Below are 25,502 nucleotides of genomic sequence, written 5' to 3'. Positions count from 1 at the left end.
CTATTCATAGGTCACCCTATGAAATTGAATCTTGGAATAATCAGGGCAGATAAAAGGAACTCTCTTTTTTTATACATCATGTAGTTAAATTTTAGAATTTACTACCATGAGATACAGTGCTGGCTATCAGCTTGGTTGGCTTCAAAACAGGATTGGACCAATTCATGGAAGTCATGGAGATCAATGGCTATTAGCCTTGATGGCAGTGTGACTGCCTCTGAAGGAGACTAGTGGGCTTCCTTCTGCAGTTGGTTGGCCACTGTGAGAACAGACAGCTGGACCAGATGATCTTATGTCCTTATGTCCCCTTTTTAGCTCCACTGTGGCTTATGTTTTACACAACATTCTTGCAATTTGCATTCATGTAATAGAAGTTATTTGCAGTTTGCCATGGAAGGGTGTGAGGAAGATGTGTCAAGTAAAAGTGGCAGACACAACCATGTAATCAAAGCCCTAACTGCAAGTGCCTTCCTGAGCTCAGCTTTATGTCCTCTACGACATTGATTCAGTAGTACTTACTCTTGATTGTGCTGATAAGTGTCTCTGGGATGGCACTGGCACTCGCTTATACTACATTGCCTCTATTTTGTATCACCGTGATGATAATCCCTAAGGCACTACCAAGTTTTCAAGATTTTGGAGGACTTTAAGACCCAGGAGAATAATTTAAGAAGGAAAGGGGTGAAAGGCTACCATCTGTTTTTCTAGCTAGAGCAACGGGCAGTTTTTATCTTCAGAAAAGTGTTTGTGTTAGCGCGGAAGTTTAGGCTTCTTTCTCGCTTGCAGTCTCATATCTACGGTTCCGATCTTTGAGAAAAAGCCCGAAATCGAGGCTTTTTAAGGAGGCGGAGGTCACCAGAGGCTCCATACACCGGAGCAGGGGCTGTTAAGCATTATAGCTTTCGACTTCCCCATCACTCCTTCCTCAACTTCTTTTTTTGCCTAGGCGAGCGATCTGCAAGGTCCTACATGAAATCCGATGGATGCTGCGGACGCCGTTTTCGATCCGGGCAATGAGCGTGGTGCTTTCTTCTTCAGCACCATGTTCCGCGCTAGGAAGCAAAGAATCCCCAAGCCGGTCTCTAGGAACTTGGACGATCTAGACTCGGTTCAGAGCATCCTGCTGCACAGGTAAAGGTGAAAGTCTGTGAGGCGAGGAGACTCCCAGTGAAAATAAAGATACGCTGCAGATTTCTTCTCTCCTAATCTGCATTAGCTCCTCTCAGATGTATGGGATAAACACTCCCTAAGTAAATGATGGAAATCTTTCAATGTCACGTTGGGGAAAGTTGATGTACATACAGGTTTTGTCTTTCCAGTTTGCAATTGGGGTGATTTACATTATGCATCATACTTGCTTATTGCTGCACTAATTCCAGAAGGCCTCTTCCTTTTTCACACAAAACTGATGTGGCAAATCTTAAACTGTTGACTACTATTCCCACATGGAATTCTTCCATAGACAGAACTTTTGCCTTTGTGATGGTGAAAATGATAATGCTTTATTGTCTAAGTATCACATAATATTGTTTGGCAGACAGGTTTAGGATGTTAATTTTGTCCTGATACAGCACATTGTAAGATGAGACACTTGTACACATTCATGCATATATGTAACACAATATAGCTATGAGCACTGTGGAGAGGCTGTTCAGTTCATTGGTCTTCTGGATCAATCTCAAAATACAGTTATTTAATGTTTAGAAAAATAAAATATTGGACAGGGAGTTGCTTTCTCAATATAGGAAAGCCTGCAAAATATGTTTATAAGGCAAAGCTTGTAATTAATACCAGTGTGTGCTGGGGCATATATGAACTGTTAGACTCATTCAGGTATCAGCCAGCCACTCATGCCTTATTGTAAGATACTATGTCAAGTCAAGCTTAATTTCTGGTAACTATATAGAAATATCCATATAATGTTCTTTTCTTGGGAATACCGTGGGAGTGGTATCGTCACTTTCTGTTTTTTTCCCCCATTTTCCCACTCTAGGCTGTACCCCTGGGAGACTACTAGAGAAGTGGCTGTGTCAGATCAGTACTTAGCTTTTTTTGAGATTAGCAAAGGTCAGCGGTGACTTTTTGCAACATATTCCCTTCTATTTCGACTAGTACAACCACTGGTCAGTCAAGATTTCACAGCCAGAGTGTGTTCCATTCTCATTCAGCTACTCTGGAGGATTCTTGACTTGTAAAGGTTTTGTTTGTTTGTTTGTGCCTGAAGTTCTTTTGAATTTTTGTAAACTTGGGGTTTTGCTAAGCCTGTGACGCTTCCCTGTTGTGTGTGGATGCACAAAAGGGAATAGCAAAGGGAGAGGGTAGAATAGCATAGAAATTATGAAAGAGAAAGAAGCTATTTTGTAATTTTTCTATTTCTGTCTGTAAAACTTTTTATGATAAAATATCTTTAAAAAGAACATTATTTTAAAAAATGAAAGAGAAAGAAGCTCAGAGAAGGAAGTGACAGAATGGGGTGCTAGAGATTGAGATGCCAGGAAAATAACAGCATGTCAGAAATATAATAAAAAAACACACATAAGCATACACACATGAATGTCACAGAGAGGGATGGAGAAGATGCATCTATTACTTTTAATCTGCACTTTTTAAAATGGGATATCCCCCACCATCAGATCATATCTTTACAGGTTGAACCATAGATATTATGGATCTGGTACTTGCTAGTTTATTAAAAGAATAAAACATGGATTCAAATAATCTATTTTCATGATTTCTACGAAGAATCCTCCCAAACCACCAGTAAATCTTAAGTCACCTCTGTATCTGTGTTTGCTTTCACATTTGATGTTGGCTGTACTATAACCGTGTTAAAAAATAATGAAGATGCTTGGCTTCTTGTTTTGTCCAATTCTGTTATTTTCATTGTGCCATCCATGATATTAATGCAGGTTCAAGCCTGATGGCAGTTTAATGGAAACTGTGTAAAAAATAATTGAATTCCAAAGAATCTAATTTAATTTTGTTAGATCTTATGTTTACCTCATCTGTATAAAAATACTTTATCTCTGTGAGGAAGCCTACCAAGAGCATGGAGGAGCAGGAAAGTTGGCAGCTACAGCATGTTTCTAAAATTCCTAATGCTCACATGGATCCAAAAAGGTTGGAACCTCTGAATAGAATATGTGGATAGTAAATAGGAAATAGAGTGGTGGTCAGCAAGACATTTAAGAGTCAAGACTGACTCGAACATACTACAAAGAAAAAAAGCAGAGAAGTTAATTAGTTGACATACTGATTTAAGCCAGTAAAATGTAGTCTGCAACTTCACTTCATCTATTTGTAAATCCCTTATAAATAAACTGATTTCTTGGGACTACAGTACTTCTGAGTTAACACGCCTATTCTTGAGCAGCAGTTCCTTGCGGGGGGGGGGGGGGAAGTATCAGGAGCAGGTGGCTTTTGAGGAAAGGGTTAAGATAAATAATCTTTGCTCTTAAAAGCAAATGCTGCCATGGTCACCATGACGGCAGGTTTGCGATTTGAAGGCAATGCTTTTATCAGGCTGAATGCTTACAAACCAGTATGCAAACTTTGGAGAATCCAATAATTCTTTACCAGGCAAGCTGATTACACATCCAGGTCAAATGCAAAACGGAGACGGGAGAATATAGACTGCTGGTGTTTAATCCTCGTCTGCATTAGGAGTTTTAGGGATAGTTTAGTTTTTGGAGACGGGCGGAGGGGGTCCGCTCAGGTCTCCCAGCGCTTCTCCAGTCGCCATGGTTTCCGCAGCCTTTGCCAATCAAGACGCGGGAAAGGATGACGCGCTGCCTTTTCGGACTTCAGTGTCATGGCGGCAGAGTTGTAGGGATCTCGGAGAAAACTGACTTCCTTGTTATGGAGAAAACGGCGCTGCCTCGCCAGCCTTTTGAGAGTCCCCGAGAGCCGTCGGCTGAGGATTATGACGAACCTGGGGGAGGTGGCTCGACACAGGGCGGCGATTCCTGCTCTGCGTCGTTGTCCGGCAGTTCCGAGTAAGGAGAGAGCTTCTTTCCCGCTCTTGTAACCGATTAAGGCCTGCTGTCTGTGCTTATGCTCATTCCCGGAGGGTAGGGGGCTCAGTTAGAAATACATGATTGAGATGAGTACCCTCCAAATGCGCTGTTCTTTGTTGCTTTTAGAAACAAGAGTTCGCGCAAAGTATGGAATTGTAACTTCCCGAACGGAATGTTTTTCGTTTGCCTCCATCTAGGAACTGCAGTGATTTATCTCTTAGGCTCTTTTATTCTCTGACCCTTTTCTTCCCAGTGAACAGCTTGGCATGCCAGCATAGGCATAGTTTGATCTGATCTGATCCAGCAAAAGAGTGCTATATCTCTCTTAGACAATTATTAGCAATCTGCATAAGATTAACAATGTTTCCTGTATTATATCACATGGAATGTTTGAATTCACTACAAAATATTGGATTATAAAGAATGCTAGCCTCAGTCTGCTAATGACCTGATAGAAAAATAAAATAAAGTCCCATCTGAGTAAAGCTCAACTTTTAGACACGTCTGTAGTTTGCTTGGCAACAGCATAAAAATGGTAGATTTTGCAGCCTAGTGGTAACCTTAGAAGAGATACATCCATTGTTGGTGGCGCATAAGTAATGGAACAAACCAACATCATTACAAACATAAGGATCACCTTTAATACCTGGATGAAAATCCTTTGCAGGCAATGCCTGAAGTCTGGAACCCATGGACATGACCAAATGCTGAGTTTCCTCTCTCGAGATGCTTTGCCAGGCCTTTATTGTTTGTGGGTCTTTCTGCCTTCAGTTTTATCTTCAGTAAATGAAAAGCATGCTCTGTTGGGTTGAGATCAGGTGACTGACTTGGCCATTGAAGAACATCCCACTTCTTTGACTTGAGAAACTCTTGGGTAGCTTTTGCTGTATGTTTTGGGTCATTATCCATCTGCACTATGAAGCGGCGTCCTATCGGTTTGGCAGCATTTGGCTGAATACACTTCAGAATTCATCCTGCTGTTTTTATCAGCAGTCAGGTCATCAATAAACACCAGTGTTCCAGTTCCATTGGCAGCCATACATGCCCATGCCAGAACACTGCCTCCACCATGTTTAACAGATGATGTGGTATGCTTTGGATCATGAGCTGTTCCTTTCCTTCTCCATATTTTTCTCTTCTCATCATTCTGGTGCAAGTTAATCTTGGTTTCATCAGTCCAAAGAATCTTATTCCAGAACTGGGCAGGCTTTTTTAGGTGTTTGCTGGCAAATTCTAATCTGGCCTTTCTGTTCTTGAGTGTTACCAGTGGTTTGCACCTTGTTCTGAAGCCTCTGTATTTACATTCATAAAGCTGTCTTTTGACTGTAGATGTTGACAATGACATGCCTACCTCCTCAAGAGCGTTCTTGACCTGGCTAGATGTTGTGAAAGGGTTCCTCTTCACCTTGAGCGGAATGCTGCGGTCATTCACTTTAATTGTCTTCCATGGTCTTCCAGGCCTTTTGGTGTTGCTGAGCTTGCCAGTTAATTCCTTCTTTTTCAGGACGTTCCAAACTGTTGTATTGGCCACTCCCAATGTTTTTGCTCTCTCTCTGATGGGTTTATTTTGTTTTCTCAGCCTAAAGATGGCCTCCTTCACTCGCATGGACACCTCTTTGGACCTCATGTTGAGAGTTCCAGTGAACAGCTACCAAATGCAAATGTAACACTCAAACCACCTCCAGGCCTTTTATCTGCTTGATTGGTCATGGGGTACCTAGGAAACAGGCCACACCTGGCCATGCAGCTGCTTGTAAGCCATTCGTTCCATTACTTATGAGCCACCAACAATGGGTGTGTGCATATGCCACTGGCTGTACTTCCTGAATGGTTAGTGCCCCACTTTTGTCAAACCCCTTGAATGACAGCTGAAAGTCCTGACTTCACTCCCATCTGGGTGTGTTTCCTTTCAACTTCAGTGTGGTGGTGTACAGAGGCCAAATGCCAAAACAGTTATCCTTGTTCCAATATTTCTAGTCCTGACTGTAGTTCTTTCCCTGAAGGAGCAGGTCTATCGCTGGAGAGTCCTCCTAGACTTATGGCTACTACTGAAAAGACAGGTGGAGACTGTGCCTGGAGTGGTCTTTGTCCAGATTTGACTGGCATGTCAGTTGCATCATTTCCTGAAGAAGGAAGCCCTGGCAGTATGACCCATGCCTTGTGACCTTCCATAGAGATTACTGCAATGAGGTTGCCTCTGAAATCTATTTGGAAGCTGCATTTGGCCCAAAATTCAGCAGTCCATCTGTTGGTGGTGAGAGATTCCAGATATGATTAAAAGTGCTGGTAGTCACCTTTAAAGCCTGATGTGGTCTGGGACCATGTGTGTGGGATCACCTTCACCCAGTGGTTTCTGCTCATCTAATAAGATCTAGTAGATCTCTTTCAAGTCCCATCTGTGAAGCACTGTTGCCATTAGGGAACACAAGGGTATGCCTTTTCTGTTGCTGCTTCCTCCTTTGGAACAGCACTCCACCCATTAGATCAGTACCAACCCGCTGGCATTTAGAAAAGCTGCTAAGACCTGGTTGTCTTGGGAAGTGTTTGCAGATTGGTAATACATTGAATATTGCTATGGAGAATGCTCTTCTTGGGTGTGATGATGAATATGAACATTTTGTTATTATGGTTTTCTAGTTTATGCTATAATTTTAAAGTTTTTTTCCGTTGTATTCTCTGTACTATTAATATATAGCATGGAGTCTACCTCCAGTACATGAATCTCAGATTGGGATAGTGAAAAATTGGATCATCTTTTTTAAAATAATAAGTTATGAAAGGGTTAGCTTCAGGTAGTCCTCAACTTACAATCATTCATTTAGCGACCGTTCAAAGTTATGACAGCGCTAGGAAAAGTGACTTGAGACCGGTCCTCTCACGACCATTGCAGTGTTTCCGTGGTCATATGATCAAAATTCAGGCACTTGGCAACTGGCATGTATTTACATCGGTTGCAATGTCCCAGGGTCACATGATAGCCATTTGTGAAAAAAGTTGTAAAATCAGGCGCAGTCACATAATGCCTCACTTAATGACTGCATCACTTATTGACCAAAGTTCCGGTCCCAATTGTGGTCATAAATGAAGGACAACCTGTAGTTTTAAGAGTTATAATTTCTGCCTTATTTCTGTTTTACTGTTACAATTATTTTGGGTTTTTTTTTTAATTGTACACTGTAGTGGTATAGAAATTAAATAAATAATTAAATTTAAGGAATGCATTTAATGGCATCCAATCAGAATTTCCAATTTTAGACTTATTGGGTGTTTTCCAATTAAAAATCCTATTACAAGGTATACCAATATTATTATTGGTATTATGTGGATTATCTTTACGTTGGTATCATGTAGATTTGTAGATATGTGTTATTTAAATGACATATTTAAGTACTGTAAATAAATAAATGTTTTATTCTTGAGATCTCAGCATGGGGCCCAGAGATCCTAATATGTTTGTATGACATCTCCTTGGTACTGCTCAGACTCTGTCCTACCTTGTTTTAAATACTTTTTTTTAATAATTTGTTTAGATTTTTAAAATGGGAAAATCAAGCATTACTTCTAGCATCATCTTTATTTTGAAGACTGTCTATGGACCCCAAATGGCCCAAAAAGGTTTCTTAAAAAAATTAAAATGAGGGTCAGCTGGAGCCCAGTGCCCACATTCCCAAAAATACAATGATAGATAGCATCTGGGGAAGAGGGCTAAAAGGGATGGTAGTTAGTTTTCTTTGGTAATCTGTGCTTTTTAACTGAGTACATCCTCTATAGCAAGAATTCTATGAATGGCAGTCCTCCACCAACAGCCATTTTCTGAGAATACTCATTACAGTTTCCTAGGATTCCAAAAGTGTCTGCTAGCTTGAAAAATGTGGGGGTCTCTGTTTTAATTCAAGAGTAAAAAACAGATTTGGAAGGAGGATTTCACTAAAGTAGACAACATAGGTTAATATACTGCCCAGTGCTACAGAATAGATTTGAATCCCCCAGTCTCACAAACACACACACACACACTTTTTATATATTAAAAATTATGAGCAGTATTCAAGACCATTATTATTTTATTTATTTATTTATTTTCTATCCCACCTTTATTATTTTTTTATAAATAACTCAAAGCGGTGAACATACCTAATACTCCTTCCTCCTCCTATTTTCCCCACAACAACCACCCTGTGAGGTGGGTTAGGCTGAGGGAGAGGACTGGCCCAAGGTCAGCCAGCCGGCTTTTGTGCCTAAAGCGGGATTAGAACTCTCAGTCTCCTGGTTTCTAGCTCGTTGCCTTAACCACTAGATTATGACTTATCTAGTTTTTTGTATGTTGCACCAAAAATGACAGTTTCAGTATTTAGTGCTTTTGAAGCATCTAAAAAGTAAAACTATTGAGTGATAGCTTCTTGGCCCACTGCTGCACTTCATAAGAATTTTTATGTTAATTATGAACTAAATTCACTGTTGTCATCTTGTTTTTGTGTCATATAGTGATATTGAACCTGAATGGTTGGACAGTGTACAGAAAAATGGGGAATTATTCTACCTAGAACTAAGTGACAATGAGGAGGAAACCATCCTTCACAACAGTTCTCTTGCTAGATCTATGATGAACCACATCAGATTTAGTGAAAATGAAGCTGAGGTTATTCATGACAAAGCTCTAAAAGACAGAAAAAGTGAACATAGATTGCCACAGTTTACTAAATTATTAAAGAATAAAGGTCTCTTACTGAGGCATTCTGAAAAGAAGAAAGCAACTAGTAAAGATTGTGTCCATACTTATGGCCCAGCATCCATACTGAAACACCATTCTTGTCATAAGATGAGGGATGTTGACCAACAGCCATACAAAGACGTCTACATTTATGTAAATCCAAAGAGAGTCTCAAATGCTGCAACAGAGGACCAACACAAGCTTCTGGAATCCTTAATTGGAATTGTCTACCAATCACCATGGACCACAGCTGAAAAATATAGTGATGGTATTGAGTCTAGAAGTGCTAACGAAGAGAAAATCATAGTACATGGTTTGATCCCAGGAAGCTCAGCAATAAAGTCTGGACATATCCTAATTGGTAAGTTCAATATTTTACACACACCTCACAAGAACAGCATTGTGAAAAATTGAGTCACTTATTTCAATTCTGGTAATGGTTTTCTGATTAAGGGACATGCCATGGATTGAGAGATATTAGTCTTATTTGAGCAGTAGAATTTTTCATACGTTGTGCATAATAGAACAAGAACATACTAGGTAGTCAAATCACATCTTGAACATTTTTTTTTCTAATTTCAACAAGAGATGGTCTTTCTGGGCCTTCATAATATTTTTTTTTCTTGATCAGAAGTTTACTGGTAACTCAGCTCCTAGTGTACATAGAAGCAACCAATTTAATTGCAATAGATATTAGGAGCAGGAAAATATAAAGTACATCATAGCCAATATTGTTTTCTGTGTTTGACAGTAATATGAAGTATGCTATTTGGGGATGTTGAACCAAGAATGATTTAGTTATTGCTTTCATTCATTGTAATCTTATGTCATCTGTACATGTGAAGCCTGATTTTACAGTATTTTTAAGGATTATGCAATGTTGGAACTCCATAAAATCATAAAGCCTACTAAAAGAAATAGGTAGGAAGTTCAGAAAGTATTGCTGACCCAAATATTGCCAGGATATAACTATTGTAAAGACTCATATACAGTGTAATATTGCAAAATTAGATGTAGGTATTATGTATAGCATATCAGGAAGGAAGAAAAATCCTATGTGTTTTCATATTTGAAAAAAATGGAAGAACATATATAGTTGAAAATATTTTGAATGGATACAGTATATTATCCTGTACTTTGTAAGGATGCAGTATCTCTTTTGGCACACAGGTTTACTCTTGATTGCTAGCTAGAATTAAATAAATTCTTAAAGCCACTGAGATATTAAAAAAATGTTATTGACAGTGAACTCCACTTTTATAGAAAGTTCATAAAGACATAAGGCAACTTAGAAAATGAGTACTGGAGAATTTTTTTTAATAACTAATTTTGTTTAAATCCAGATTAGCATTTTGGAAAGCATGCTACCTTACTCTGAGACAACAGTTGCTCTTTTACGTGCCGGTTTTTGCTTCTACTTTAGCTCCAAATTGACAAGTGAGGTACATCTTTTAGAGCCAAATGTTTGAATTATAGAAAAGTCTAGTTGTAGTTGGATTCCATTCATTTGGCAGAACACACACACACAAACACACACATACACCCCTACACCTTCAGGTTCAAAGAAGACATGCTGTTGTGCAGTTCATCTGTGGATACAGAGGTAGCTCTGCAGTCCCAGTCTGGAAGCTTAGAGTCTAGCACAATGGGGGCACTGGAAGTCCATTGTTGTAATAACTGTGAGTCTTATTCTGTGACGCTGCTCATGGTTTATCAGTTTTGGGGGGCACCTGTCTTCAAAGCTGATAGAGGCTTCATAGCACAGGGCTTGCCAACAGGTTCTGTCAGCAGCCACAGCTTCTAGTTGCCTTGGCTTATGTCATAGTGGCACAGGGTTTCCTTCACAGCACCTTTGCAGTGCTTGCATGGATGACCTTGCGGTCTCTTTCCAGTCTCCAGAACACCATAGAGCAACTGGTGAGGCATATGGTGATTGTCCATTCTGATGACATGTCTCACCCACTGCATCTGGGCTCTGATAATCAGGGACACAATGCTGGTGGACTTTGTGCAATCAAAGATCTCTAGGCTGGAGACACAATCTTGTCAACAAATGCTAAGAATGGAGCAGAGAGCACACATGTGAAATGTCTCCAATTGTTTGATGTGTCATCAGTATAGAGTCCAGGATTCACATCCATATAGGAGAGAAGGGATAACTACAGCTCTGTAGACTTTCATCTTTGTGAAGATACAGACGTGTGATGGAATGTCTCCCTGAGGAGGGGGGTGATGTGATGGAATGTGTCCGAGGAGGGGGGTGATATGATGGAGCTTGGACCTGGGGGAGAGGAGAGTGCATTCCAGGCTGATAAACGTTCTCACAGCTTGGAGAGCATTGGGGGGCCGAGGAAGAAAGTAAGAGTAGCCCCACCCTAGATTTCCAAGAGTATTTTTCCTTTTAACTTAGTTAGAGAACTTTAGTCTGGCAAGATTCTGTATGAGGCAAGAACAATAAACTAGAGTTGCAAACCTGACTCAGTGTGGTTTCTTCACCAGTTCCCCTGACAGGATGTTGTGTTGATGAGCACTCTAGTACACAGCTGCCCCAGAGCTTGGCTGGCCTTGCTGATCCTGGAGTCAATTTCTTTGTCCAAAGACCCATCACTCAAATTTATGCTTCCCAAAAGTATTTCAGTCTTGTTCAGGCTGACTGTCAGGCTGAAGAGCATAGCAGCATCTGAGAATTTGTTCAGCATCAACTGTAGATCACTGTCTTTGTGCGCCAGGAGCACACAGTCATCAGCAAAGAGGGTTTCTTGAATGACTGTGTGGAGGCACTTCATCCCAATGTTCAAGCAGCGAAGGTCAAAGAGAGAGCCTTCGAATCAGCACCTGATGTACACTCCCTCCTTTGGACCCTGGACAGCATGTGACAACATGCAAGAGAAGAACAGATTGAACAGGACTGAGGCTAGCACACAATCCTGCTGCACCTCACTGGAAATGGCAAATGCAGCTGATGTGTCACTATTGTAAAGGAGCTGTCCTGTCATTCTGTCGTGGAGTAGCTGAATCAACTTCACAAATTTCCTTGGGCATCCATAACGTCTCACGATGGTCCACAAAGCCTCCCTGTTTACAGTGTCAAATTCCTTTGTCAGGTCAATGAAGACATGGTAAAGAGGTTTGTTCTGCTTGATGCACTTTTCCTGGACTTGCCTCACAGCAAATATCATGTCTGCTGTACTCCGTCCTAGCCAAAAGCCACACTGCGTCTCTGGGAGGTTCCTTTCTGAGATGGTGACAGGTCTGTTCAGGAGAACGCAGGCAAAAAGCTTGCCTGCAAGTCCAAATGTGTCACTTATTAGTTAAATAAAGTAAAATATAAGTTAGCACAGTATATTTAAAACAAGAAGAATAAATTCAGCAAGCTGTACTTCGTGATTTAAAAATGAATATTTAGATTTAACTTTAAGCAATTCATATGACACAAGATTTTGTGTGATCTTACATTGGGAGTAAGTTGGAAATAGACACGCCTGTGTAGGAGAGCATCATTTCTCTCCTACATTTCTCTTTGTGCTCTGCTTACTCATGCTGTTTTAGCTCTCAATAAAGCAGATAGTATTCTCTATGTCTCTGTGCTAATATTTCAATATATCCTAGTGGATTTTATGTCCTTGGAAGGGTTATGCCTGATTCTTTGTCCATGATGCAATTAGTTAGTTTTCCACTAAAAGCAGTAGTATTTTGGTTAAGACTAACTTAGCTGGCTTCAGACTAACATTTTTCTCATAGGTTAAGCAACAGAGGAAAAATACAAAGTCCTCATAAACATCTTGGCTATTGCATCTAAACAAAAGTGTAATCATGGTCTCATCTTAATTACAATTTCATAAAGTACTGCACACCTTCACCAGAGCCAGCTTTAAGACGGATTATTTGCTAACTATTATAAATTATTGTCGTATCCCTATTGATAAGCTTTCATTTGCATATAAATACATACTGTTAATTCATAACCTTTTATTTATTTATTTAATTAATTTATATGGCCACCCAACTCATGCACAGTGACTCCAGGCGGCTTACAAAATTTAAACTCTCACTTTGTTCAAAATGTGTTTTCATCTTAAGAATGGTTGACTTTTTCTGTTGAGCATCATATTTTAAATCCTCTTTCTATATTTTAAGATTAAGCATTTTTAATTGCCCAGCTTCATATGTGAGCCTACGCAGTTATTCTAGCTGCTTCTAAAATGTGTTAGGACATTTGAAGCTTTTTCTTCACTTCATATTTATTGCCTGGAAACTGACCTATGTTCCCGCATTAAATTTTCTGTATACTATGTAAAATGCCTGACCTTTTAATAGAAGCTGGTTGTAAAGGATTGAGCTTGCATCTAGTAGAAGCTGACATTACTTGTATTTGCAGTATTTCTTCATAATGATATACTGAAAAATACTTTTTAAGGCTAATGATTGACTTTTCTGTAAAAGTTATAACTGATGTCCCTGTTATATTTTACATATACGGTTTCAGTACAACCATAATGAAAGATTTTAATGTTACAGTTAAAGGCATATTAAAAATAGATTCCCACTGCTACTGTTAGTGGCAGAAATATCCACAGCTACCCACAATATGCCAAAAGGACAAAATATGCATTGTGACATCACAGTGGAATCTCTGTTTCTTACATACTTGTCTAAGACATTATGACATAAATGCTAAACTGACTGAATTTGTCTTGTGACATCACAATACATATTTCATCATTTGCCCCCTCCCTTCTGTGGATGTCCATGGCTAGTGGGGAAATAGCAGTCCTTTCCAACTGGGTGGGACTCCCAACCCACAAAAAAACAGTTGCAGCTCAGGGTTCTATTGAGGAGAAACTTAGAAGATTTTGTGGTTGAAGAATAAACCTCTTATTAAATCTAAAACAATATGGTTTGAATTGATGGCTGCTCATATCTTGTTACAGGAGCAAATACATTGCTGGAAAGGGAAGGAAAGAGAGCAGATAACTGCATGTATAAGTATCTCAGATGACTATTCGAACAGTTCTATAACATAACAGCATACTGTGTCCATTTTGGGGCACCGCTCTTGAAGGTTTCAGACAAATGGGAACAAGGTCAGAGAAAGGCAACAAGATGGGATCACTTTTATGAACAGTGTTTCAGTGGAAGCTAAATAGCTATCTATCAGAGATCCTTTAATTTGGATCCTCACACTGAGCAGGAAGTTAGACTAAGTGACCTAATCATTTCTTCCAACAATGACCTAAATAGCCCCTATGATATTGGCTCTAGATGCAGTCAGTCAAAAAGTTTAAGGACATATTATCAGATGGGTGCATATTAAAAAATGGTTGTGTATTTGTTGGAATGAAATAAAAATACACAAACTAAGAAACTGATATATTGGATAGGAACTTTACTTCTTACTATCTTTTTAATTGGGGTGGGGGACAAAGATAAGTGTGATGTAGCAGTTATGGTGTTGGTTTAGGACTAGGGTGATCCAGGTTGAAGTCCATTCTCATCCATGGAAACTCATTGGGCCATTTTGGGCCAATCACATTCACTCAGCCCAACCTACCTCATGGATTTGCTATTGTAAGAAAATAAAATGGAAGCAGATCTCCATATTAGCTATCCTGAGGTCCTGGAGGAAAGGAAAGATAAATCTAAACAACAATAATAATGGTGACAAGACTAATTTTTCATTCCTAATATTAGCCCCATGCTACTTTTAAAGATTATGATGGGGTGCTTTGGTTGCTTTAGAAGACTATCATTAATGTAAATATGGGATTGCAAAATTAATTCAAGAATCTAAAATCTGATATATAAGCAGGATAGGAGTATTCTTTCTTCTGGGAAAACAGAATGAATAGTTTTTATCCTGTGACTTCTCTCATTTACTGTACATTATTTTTGCCAAGAAAATTTTAGTCTCTTTTGTGCAACTGTATTTGGATTCCATTGATCTGATTTAGTACCATTTACTTAGCCATTATATGATACAGGGAAATATAACAATCCAACTAATGAGGTAAGTGAAATATATATCTTCAATGCATGCCAATAAATCAGCCATTCTTAAGAAACACCCTACCCATTGTTTGGGATTTTATTTTGTCTGCTTCCTTAACATTGCTTTTCCTTCTGCTTTCAGGTGATATCCTTGTTGCTGTAAATGACGTTGATGTAAACTCTGAAAATATAGAAAGGATTTTGTCTTGTATTTCTGGTCCTATGCAGGTATACTACAGTTGATTTTATTTAGACAAGCATACAAACATGAGGGGTTTTTTTATACTAGCTTTCTATAAGAATCACACATGAAACTCTTGTAGTCCTTGTCAAAAGAAAGTAAGTTGTTGCCAGGGCACAGATGTACAGAAGAGAGCACATAGTTCCTACCTAGGATGCGTCTCTCAGGCTCTTTTCTAACCATGTTCCTTTAACTATAAGGAATAGAATGTGGATGATCTTAAAAATAAAATACATATTTAATCACACTATTTTTTTCAAGGGATATATGTTTAGAACAATGTTTGCATTCTGCTCCAGCTAGTCCTCTCTATCTACCTACAGCAAGAAATAGATTAAATTGGAATGTAATAAGGCAGTAATGAGGTCAGGGAAAGGCATTAAAACTTCTAGCACCAAGCAGAAAGATTGGATAGTCAGATTGTTGCCAGTGCAGTTAAGATATGATCCTTGTCCTTTCCCTTATTCCACCCTCCCAAACTGGAAAGTTGGCTTTTTTGCCATTTGGATGGCTTTGTTTGCACTTTGTGACATAGTTCCAAAATCAGATGTGATTAACTATATGGCACTGTGTTCTCTGATTGGGTGATGTAGAGCCTTAAAAACTTTAATGGCCATGAAGATTTGAAAAGCAGGCATGACAAAATAGGGACAAATGTGAAAAATGCAGAGATGAATAATAGAAATGGGTGGCATGGACACTGATGGTTAACTTTTATTTTAAAAAATCAAACCATAAATATAATGAAGCAATAATAATTACATTAAGTGATAATTCACTGCAGTGAGACAAATATGAAGCAAAAAAGATATTCCTCAGCAATTCATAATACTGAATATCATTTGGTAATTCAAATACGACAAATGCATTTATTAACTTACTTAAAACATTTCTATACTGCTTTCCATTTAAAAAAATCTGAAAGCAGCTTACATTTAAATTGCCTAATTTCTGATCGTTTGTATTACGAATCTTTGCTATCATAGGTGTTATCTTTGCAGTTGTTACTAGTGAACAGTTCGTTGTAATTAATTTCATTATATTTATGAAAACCATGGCTTACTGAACCTAGCTTTTGTGTATATTTAAATCTACTAGCTGACTAGAAAACATTTATATAGATCCAAATAATTCCATGTGAAAATATTATTAATTCTTCTAACAGGTGAAATTTACATTTGAAATACCAGTATTTGAACCAACTGAAACATCTCAGCCAAAGAATAAACAGACAAAATCCTCTGAAAGCAACTTGGTGAAGCTGCTGTGGAGAGACCATCATAATGATCCACAGTTCTCTCTCCAAAGTATGCCACATATTATTATGTACCTCTCACTTAACTTGGAATCTGATTCATCTGATGAGGTAGGAATACATTCCTAAAATAGTGCAGAAATGCAGTTATATATTTATAGAGTGTATATATCCTGTCTTTCCACAGGAAAGGCAGCTAACCATAAGACAAACACGAAGATAACACGAAGCAATGAAAATAAAAATCTTATTCAAGAAACTGGGGGAACTAGGAAAGACAAAGAATAGTATATAAGTTTTTGGAACATGATTATTCTGTCATGTTCTGGTTTATATTTTTTTAAACAAATGTATAATCCTTACTGTAATACAAATATTCTTGAAAAAAATTGGTTGTTAATTTTTTTCAGAAACTAGAAGAACTGAATTCAGATGTTTCTTAATGCCCAGATTTTGCAGATTGAAGGAAAGGTCTTTTGCGAAGTTCATTGCATTGGAAATGAAAATAATAGAATAATTTTTTTAATCAAATTAGTTAATAGGATAGCACTCTTTTAAATACTAGTACTGTATTTTTACAAATGCAATTTCTTTTCATTTATAAAATCCATTCTCTCTGGCTTTTATACCCATTCAATGAAGTTAGTCCTTTTAGCTTGCTTTGAAGAGGGCTAATTTTGTGCAATGGTACACATTACATCTTACCAACATATTATTAACTGGTGCTAGGTATTTTGCTGTATTTTTTCCCTCTACTTTCCCTGGGAAAAGATACAGATCTTTCACAAATAAAAACTGTAAACATTATTTGGTTCATAAAATACGATATTTTTCTTCTAGTTCATGCAATGTTGTAAATACAATAAATGCCCATCCCCTCCCGCTCTGGATGTGACAGACTTATGCATAACATTCTTGTTAGGTGGACATTTTAAAAGCAGGTAATTAAAATTGTAAGTGAATGTAAGTGGCACAAATCTGACAGTTTTCTTCACAGTGACATTCAAAGTTCTTTTCAATCTGCTTGAAAAGAAAAATTCCCCCAAAGGATTTTGGCACTACAATTGAAGCAAAGTTTAGGACATAAGAGGGATGAATATGGCTGTAGTGCTATTCAGTTTACTTGAAAGTGAGTCCTGTTGCAAGTCTGAAATGCTCTGGTTTTGAGTTTTGTGTTTTAAAAGAATATTTAGATAATAGTGCAGTTTTATGCATGTTATTTTTCTTCCAGGGTGCTAAAAACAAACAAAAATAGTTTAAATAATGCCATCCATTTTGTGGTAGCCCTTCATGAAACATCAGAAATCATGCATATTTGTTAAGAAATTAGGAAACAAGTGGTTTCTGCCCCTGTGGCTTCTAGGCAATTGAGGACATGGGTTTTGTTTTTTATACTGCAACTTTTATGGAGTTCTACATGCTACCTTTATCTCCCCTCCTCTAAAGGATTTACCAGGTCTTCTGTATCTTGTAATACCAGTGCAATGAAACCTCAATTTTCTGAACCTTGATGCAACAGACTTCGCATGTAACAGAACAAAGTGTATAATGATACCGTTTTACAAATGATGGGAATGACATCATTTGTACTGATTTACATAATTTGTTTTTTGTAATTTGGGGAGTTTGAGAAATAGCAGACACCTATTTAGTCCATTAAAATGAGGTTTTGTTGTCTTAGAACTTGGATTCAATAAAATAACGTATAGTCTCCTCACAAAACAGTTATGTTTTTAAAGTGGCTTGCAATTAAAAATATTATAATACTTTATTATAAAAATTAAAAATTGGTGCAAAGCAGTTAATAATATATAGTTATAAAATCAGCAGTAATGAAATGCACTAGCAAATTATGTGTACACAAATTTCCCAAGGAATACAACCTTTAATCTTGAATTTGAGGCTTTTACATGCCAAATAGATTACTCGGGTGACAATTTTTGGAGGAATTCAAGAACCACCCAGAGTCCCTCTTCTCGGGGGAGATGGGCGGTGGTAAAAATTTGAAACATACATACATACATACATACATACTACATACATACATTAAAAGATCAATTTTAAATATGGATATGCTTCCTGAATTTTCCTACTTTTCTTCAGCTGTATATTCCTATTATTATTTCAAGTATAAACTCTGATTTTTAAAAAAAATAAATTTCACTGGCTGTCAAGCTTTAATGAAAGATGATGTTTCAGTAGTTTTCTTAACTGATACTCAAACTCACATTTCTTTGATAGCAAGAAATTCTTTACCAATATCCCATATCAGAAGCATCCCAAAAAATAAAAAGTGTAAGAGGAGTATTTCTCACACTGTGTGACATACTGGAAAATATGACTGGAACACATATAATCAGGCAAGTGTTGTTTATCATTGTCACACCACCACCAGATTTCTGATCTTTTTCTTTCGAATTTAATCATTTTATACCTTTGATTTAAATTTGCCGTCCCTGATTCCTCATAAACCATGATTGTTGAAAACTATTATCTATTTTGATGAGAAATAGATAAAGAATATACCATACGTCCTTAAATAGGTATATCACGTTTTTTAAAAAAGACCTCCAAATCCAGTCTTCTGATCCATGGTGAATGATTTTATTGAATGTTGTTGAATAATTATGAATGGGCTGCCAATTTATTGTTATTTATATTTATTGATTTTTGTATTTTAACGGTTAGTATAAACCATCTTGGGTCATATGACCTGGTTAATTATTGTAAACTGGGTAAGTATAGTAAAATAAATGTAACACAGTCCCATCCTCCTAGAATTCTAAATGTGACTCTGGTTACCAAAAGTTGCCCATCATTGGATTATATGACAAAAGATAAACACAAAACATAGAGGAGTCCTGGATTGGCATCAGTTATGTTTACTTATTTGCATAGGCAAAGCTGCCTATTAAGATAATATATACATAAGAGAATAATAAAAAACTGATGGGAAGAATTCTAGCAATTAACTGCATAACTGGAAAGAAACTTGAGTTTTTATGAGTGGTACTGACTGCCATATATATTTTTGTAATAATATGATTGCATGACCATTTTTTCTTGATTATTTTGTTGACATTTTATAGTTCATCTATGTTTTTATGTGGGAAATTGATCCATGTGGCTTACTGGAAGAAGGATGACAAGCTGCTCATAATTGGCCTTCCAGCTGAAAGGTAAATTTCCATATTCTTCCCTTTTTAAACTTTTTTCTAGATAACTATAGTCCCTAAAATTATTCATAAATATTTTCTAAAATTAAGATACCATCTTTATGAGATGGTTGTTATAAAATATAGTCAGTCTCTTACAATGTATAACAAAATTAGTATTGGATGAGAATATTTTAAATATAGAACTTAAATTAGTCCATGGCCTTTTTATTTGCTTTCAGTGACACTGGATCGCTTGCTTTGCCTGGACTTTGCACACATTTTTTCCATCTCCTGTAATATGCATTTTCTTCTCTAAATGATTATTCTGGTTTTCTAGTGTACCTCTCTCTCAGCTAAGGAACATGATTGCAGATGTTGTCAGAATGTTGACATTCATGTACAGTTCCCTGGATAGGTAAGCATTCCAGTTCTGATCTATAGTAACTAAACCTACTGCATCTTGGATTTGGTTGCAAAATGACATTGCTTAAAATTTACTTATAGGATTTTATTTTGGTGGACAGATTTTCAAATTTTGAATTGTGCCTGAAAATTCTGTCAGTTTCATATGTGATTTGCTACACAGAATGGAAAACTGTTTGAATAAATCCTGGTCAAATTATTTAGACTTCCAGGTGTTTGGGCGAGCCAATAGACCCAAGGTGCCAGGTTCGGAACTTGGTGTGAAGCAAACAAAACACCAAGACAAAAATCAGACTTTTTATATCCACTTTATTTCAGAGCTCTGAGATACATGGAGACTCTCCGCTAAGGGGGAGAGCCCCGAGCAAGCCACAGACCCCTGCTTTTATACTATCTTGAGACAAAAGAAATACAATCAGCTCACAGCTGGTTTCTTACAATTTTAGCAATTTTGGGAACAGATCAAGAACAAACTTATCATAAACGTAGCAATCTTGTACGTCCTGTCAGCTGCCCAAGACATGACCCACCTTATCAGGCTGACCACAGCTGGTCTCCTGCATCCCTTGTTATTTATTGGTTCAGTCGCTTCCGATTCTTCGTGACTTCATGGACCAGCCCACGCCAGAGCTTCCTGTCGGTCGTCAACACCCCCAGCTCCCCCAGGGACGAGTCTGTCACCTCTAGAATATCATCCATCCACCTTGCCCTTGGTCGGCCCCTCTTCCTTTTGCCCTCCACTCTCCCTAGAATCAGCATCTTCTCCAGGCTGTCCTGTCTTCTCATTATGTGGCCAAAGTATTTCAGTTTTGCCTTTAATATCATTCTCTCAAGTGAGTGGTCTGGCTTTATTTCCTGGAGTATGGACTGGTTGGATCTTCTTGCAGTCTAAGGCACTCTCAGAATTTTCCTCCAACACCACAGTTCAAAAGCATCGATCTTCCTTCTCTCAGCCTTCCTTATGGTCCAGCTCTTGCAGCCATATGTTACTACGGGGAACACCATTGCTTTAACTATGCAGACCTTTGTTGTCAGTGTGATGTCTCTGCTCTTAACTATTTTATCGAGATTTGTCATTGCTCTTCTCCCAAGGATTAAGCGTCTTCTGATTTCCTGACTGCAGTCAGCATCTGCAGTAATCTTCACACCTAGAAATACGAAGTCTTTCACTGCTTCTACATTTTCTCCCTCTATTTGCCAGTTATCAATCAAGCTGGTGGCCATAATCTTGGTTTTTTTGAGGTTTAGCTGCAAGCCAGCGTTTGCACTTTCTTCTTTCACCTTCATCATAAGGCTCCTCAGTTCCTCTTTGCTTTCAGCCATCAAAGTGGTATCATCTGCATATCTGAGATCGTTCATGTTTCTTCCAGAGATTTTAACTCCAGCCTTGGATTCCTCAAGCGCAGCATGTCGCATGATGCGTTCTGCATACAAGTTGAATAGGTAGGGTGAGAGTATACAGCCCTGCCGTACTCCTTTCCCAATCTTAAAGCAGTCCGTTGTTCCGTGGTCTGTTCTTACTGTTGCTACTTGGTCGTTATACAGATTCTTCAGGAGGCATACAAGATGACTTGGTATCCCCATACCACTAAGAACTTGCCACAATTGGTTGTGGTCCACACAGTCAAAGGCTTTAGAATAGTCAATAAAACAGAAATAGATGTTTTTCTGAAACTCCCTGGCTTTTTCCATTATCCATCGGATATTGGCAATTTGGTCCCTAGTTCCTCTGCCTTTTCTAAACCCAGCTTGTACATCTGGCAATTCTCGCTCCATGAATTGCTGAAGTCTACCTTGCAGGATCTTGAGCATTACCTTACTGGCATGTGAAATGAGTGCCACTGTTCGATAGTGTGAACATTCTTTAGTGTTTCCCTTTTTTGTTATGGGGATATAAGTTGATTTTTTCCAGTCTGATGGCCATTCTTGTGTTTTCCAAATTTGCTGGCATATAGCATGCATTACCTTGACAGCATCATCTTGCAAGATTTTGAACAGTTCAGCTGGGATGCCGTCGTCTCCTGCTGGCTTGTTATTAGCAATGCTTCTTAAGGCCCATTCAACCTCACTCTTCAGGATGTCTGGCTCTAGCTCACTGGCCACACCGTCAAAGCTATCCCCGATATTGTTATCCTTCCTATACAGGTCTTCTGTATATTCTTGCCACCTCTTCTTGATCTCTTCTTCTTCTGTTAGGTCCTTGCCATCTTTGTTTTTGATCATACCCATTTTGGCCTGGAATTTACCTCTGATGTTTCTAATTTTCTGGAAGAGGTCTCTTGTCCTTCCTATTCTATTGTCTTCTTCCACTTCCGCGCATTGCTTGTTTAAAAATAGCTGATCTGTGGGTCTTCCCTAATCTCTTTAGTCTGATCCTAAATTGTGCAAGAAGAAGTTCGTGATCTGAACTACAGTCAGCTCCAGGTCTTGTTTTTACCAGCTGTATAGATGTCCACCACCTTTGGCTGCAAAGGATGTAGTCAATCTGATTTCAGTGTTGTCCATCTGGTGAAGTCCATGTATAAAGCCATCTCTGCGGTTGTTGGAAGAGAGTGTTTGTTATGCAGAGTGAGTTTTCTTGGCAAAATTCTATCAGCCTATGTCCTGCTTCGTTTTGTTCTCCCAGGCCATGCTTACCTGTAATTCCAGGTGTCATTTGACTGCCCACCTTAGCATTCCAGTCTCCTGTGATGAAAATAACATCTCTTTTAGGCGTGTTGTCCAGTAGGTGCTGCAGATCCTCATAGACCTGCTCTGCTTCAGCTTCTTCAGCATCTGTGGTTGGGGCGTATATTTGGATCACTGTGATGTTAGATGGCTTGCCCTGAATTCAAATTGAGATCATTCTATCGTTTTTTGGATTGTATCCAAGCACTGCTTTAGCCACTTGACTATTAATTATGAAGGCTACTCCATTTCTTCTGTGGTCCTCTTGTCCAAAGTAGTAGTCTGGTGGTCATTTGATGTGAAGTGGCCCGTTCCAGTCCATTTCAGTTCACTGACGCCCAAAATGTCTATCTTTAATCTTGACATCTCACCAATAACCACATCCAATTTGCCCTGGCTCATAGATCTTACATTCCAGGTTCCAATGGCGTGTTTATCCTTAGAACATTGGATTCGCCATTCACCACCAGTACCGTCGGCCGCTAGCCGTCCTTTCGGCTTTGAGCTAGCTGCGTCATTACGTCTGGGGCTAGTTGAACTCATCCTCTGTTCCTCCCCAGTAGCATTTTGACCATCTTCCAACCTGGGGGTCTCATCTTCCGATGGTATACCGAGATATCTCTGGTTGTACTGATCCATTTAGTTTTCACGGCAAGAATACTGGGGTGGGTTGCCATTACCTTCCCCAGGGATTGCATTTAGTCTGACCTCTCTGTCATGACCTTTCCATCTTGGGTGGCCCTTCATGGTTTAGTTCATGGCATCATTGAGGTGCTCAAGCTCCAGCACCACAAGGTAACGATCCTTTGCTGAAGCCTGCATCCCTACTCCAGGTCAAACTCATAAAAGGAAATCACAAATCATACAGTTAGTTAGTTATCAATCAATCAAATTTGTCACCTTTGAAATTATCTTCAAGGATACATAGAAATCAATCACAAAACTTATAGTTGTGTTCAGAGATTACAAAAGCAAGCAAGGAAATCATAAAGCATACATCTGTTTTCAAAAGTTAGAAAAACATGTCATTGAGTGAAAGTATATCACCTCTCACAAGGACATTGAATACAGGTTTCAGCACAAATACACGTATTCTCATATGCAGGCTCATTATTCATGTTTTCATATGCAGGCTCATTATTAGATGCTGACCCAGTATTAGTTCCCTCTATTTCAGTTTCTACCATTTCCGTTCTCATCACAGGTCATAATGTGTAGTTTTGTTTCCTAAAATATACTTCTGTTTTAAATAGCAACATAAAGATGAAGCTCTGAATATACCAAATTAAATATTTCATTTTACTTTCCCAATGCCTCATAATAAAGTATGTGGCTGAAAGAGGTATTTTGTTTGTTCAAGTGTTTTTTCCCTTACATTCTTTAAAGATCAGTTCCCCATAGGAATCTCAAACTGCTTCAGAAGCTCCATGTAGAATCTAAAATGATTTAATATGCCACTTAAGGAACTGTTGTTTGAGAAGCAAAGATCAGGTATTCATGCAAGGAGTAAGAGAGCTAGGAGTTTGCTCTTGCACATTTTGACCTGTATGTAGAATGTAGAATCTTTTTCTCAACAGGAGCTTTTTCTACCCCAAATTAGTTAGCAGATGCCACTGATGTGTTGAATAGATCCCTTTGTACCATGGCCCCTAACTGCAGTTTGAATGATGTAAAAGTGGAAGCATCCTGAAAATCATGTATATTCTCTCATATTAAGGAATATTGTCTAATAGAAGAGCATGGATGTGACTTGCTTATAAAGATTGTACCTTTACCAGAACAATAGTAATTTAAGCATTCCACATAGGAGAATGATTAAGTTTAAAATAACTTCTATTGATTTCTAAAATGTCTATAACTGAATTTTCCTTCCTTTGTTTCTTTTGCATACTGTCTCATCCAGCACCCCTCACTTTTTTTTTTTTTTTTGGTTTCTGTTTTCTAGTTTCTTAAGTCTTCCTGAATCATGTTGTAAAATATCTTCTGCTGGGTAGACAAGTTATACAAAGAGCTAGCATATTTCTCATTTTTTCCAACTTTTGGTTTGCCTCTTCAGTGCTTTTTGTCAGGCAGGATATATTTCTAGATTGGATCACTTCTTCAGCCTGTTCTTCCAGCAAGCTCTTCAGCATACCAGACTCAGCTCAGTTACCAACCCTGGTTCTCATCACTATGATAATAACTTCTCATTACTTTTATACAACTTCCCGGGGGTACGATGGCTGTTGCTGCCCCAAGATATTAAAGTAAGTCTCATTACAGATTTTTAGAAATTGGACATTAGTGTAGCTGATGTTACCAAAATACACATAGACATTTTCATGTGTGTGCTCAAATATTCTGACTCAATACTGTTTTATCCTCAGTCTGCCTAGCTAGCATGTGTGTGTGTGTGTGTGTGTGTGTGTATGTGTGGACTACCATAGTAAATTCAAATAGTCATGATATACTGGATCACAAGTGCTTAACTGTAATGCTAAATAGCATGTATTCAGAGGTTTGTATTTCTTAATGTTTAGTTGGGTAAAGTGCAGAATACATGCCTTGCCTAATAGAAATTCATGGGACAGTTACAAGGCAGAAGCCACTGCTCATTAAGAAGAACATTAATGTTAATCTCAGGCTTATCAAATAGCACCTGGATGGCCCTCCAGACTTCTGGAAGAATGACCTATAAACAGATGAATCAATACTGAAAATGTTGAGGCTACATGGGCATTGTTGTGTCTTGAAAGCATTGCATTCCACAATAACACCTTCATACCAGCTGTCAAGCATGAAGCTGATAGTGTCATGATTTGGGGATGCTTTGTTGCCTCAAGACCTAGACAATTTCTGATCGTTGAAGAAATCATGAATTTTGCTTTTTATCAAAAAAATTGAACAGGAGAATATCAGAACTTCTGTCAGTTGAAGTTGAGCTGCCAGTGGGTCATGCAACAAGGCAATGTTCCCAAGCATTCAAGAAAGTCTACAAGAGAATGGATGAAAAACAAAATACATGTTTTGGAATAGCCAAGTGCAGACCTAAACACAGTGGAGTTGT

The 25,502-nt window shown here is 38.3% G+C and overlaps 1 protein-coding gene across 3 annotated transcripts in view; it reads left to right on the top strand.

The window, feature by feature from the left end:
- The first annotated feature begins 940 nt into the window (after positions 1 to 940).
- Positions 941 to 25,502, top strand: part of INTU (inturned planar cell polarity protein) — a 36,246-nt gene continuing 11,684 nt past the window's right edge. Inside the window, exons 1-8 of one of the 3 annotated variants that reach the window (XM_063309786.1) lie at positions 941 to 1,131; positions 8,499 to 9,085; positions 14,855 to 14,940; positions 16,119 to 16,319; positions 18,450 to 18,568; positions 19,298 to 19,387; positions 19,704 to 19,781; positions 24,513 to 24,702. In XM_063309786.1, the coding sequence (XP_063165856.1) occupies positions 980 to 1,131; positions 8,499 to 9,085; positions 14,855 to 14,940; positions 16,119 to 16,319; positions 18,450 to 18,568; positions 19,298 to 19,387; positions 19,704 to 19,781; positions 24,513 to 24,702 (1,503 nt within the window). In that variant the 5' untranslated portion in view covers positions 941 to 979. Of the gene's footprint in view, positions 1,132 to 3,765; positions 3,996 to 8,498; positions 9,086 to 14,854; positions 14,941 to 16,118; positions 16,320 to 18,449; positions 18,569 to 19,297; positions 19,388 to 19,703; positions 19,782 to 24,512; positions 24,703 to 25,502 lie in introns of those variants that run through there. The other 2 variants (XM_063309785.1, XM_063309787.1) reach the window with 2 other exon arrangements.

Source organism: Candoia aspera, chromosome 8 (genome assembly GCF_035149785.1).
Source record: "Candoia aspera isolate rCanAsp1 chromosome 8, rCanAsp1.hap2, whole genome shotgun sequence".
Lineage (NCBI taxonomy): Eukaryota > Metazoa > Chordata > Lepidosauria > Squamata > Boidae > Candoia > Candoia aspera.
This window is presented reverse-complemented; position numbering and strand designations above follow the sequence as displayed.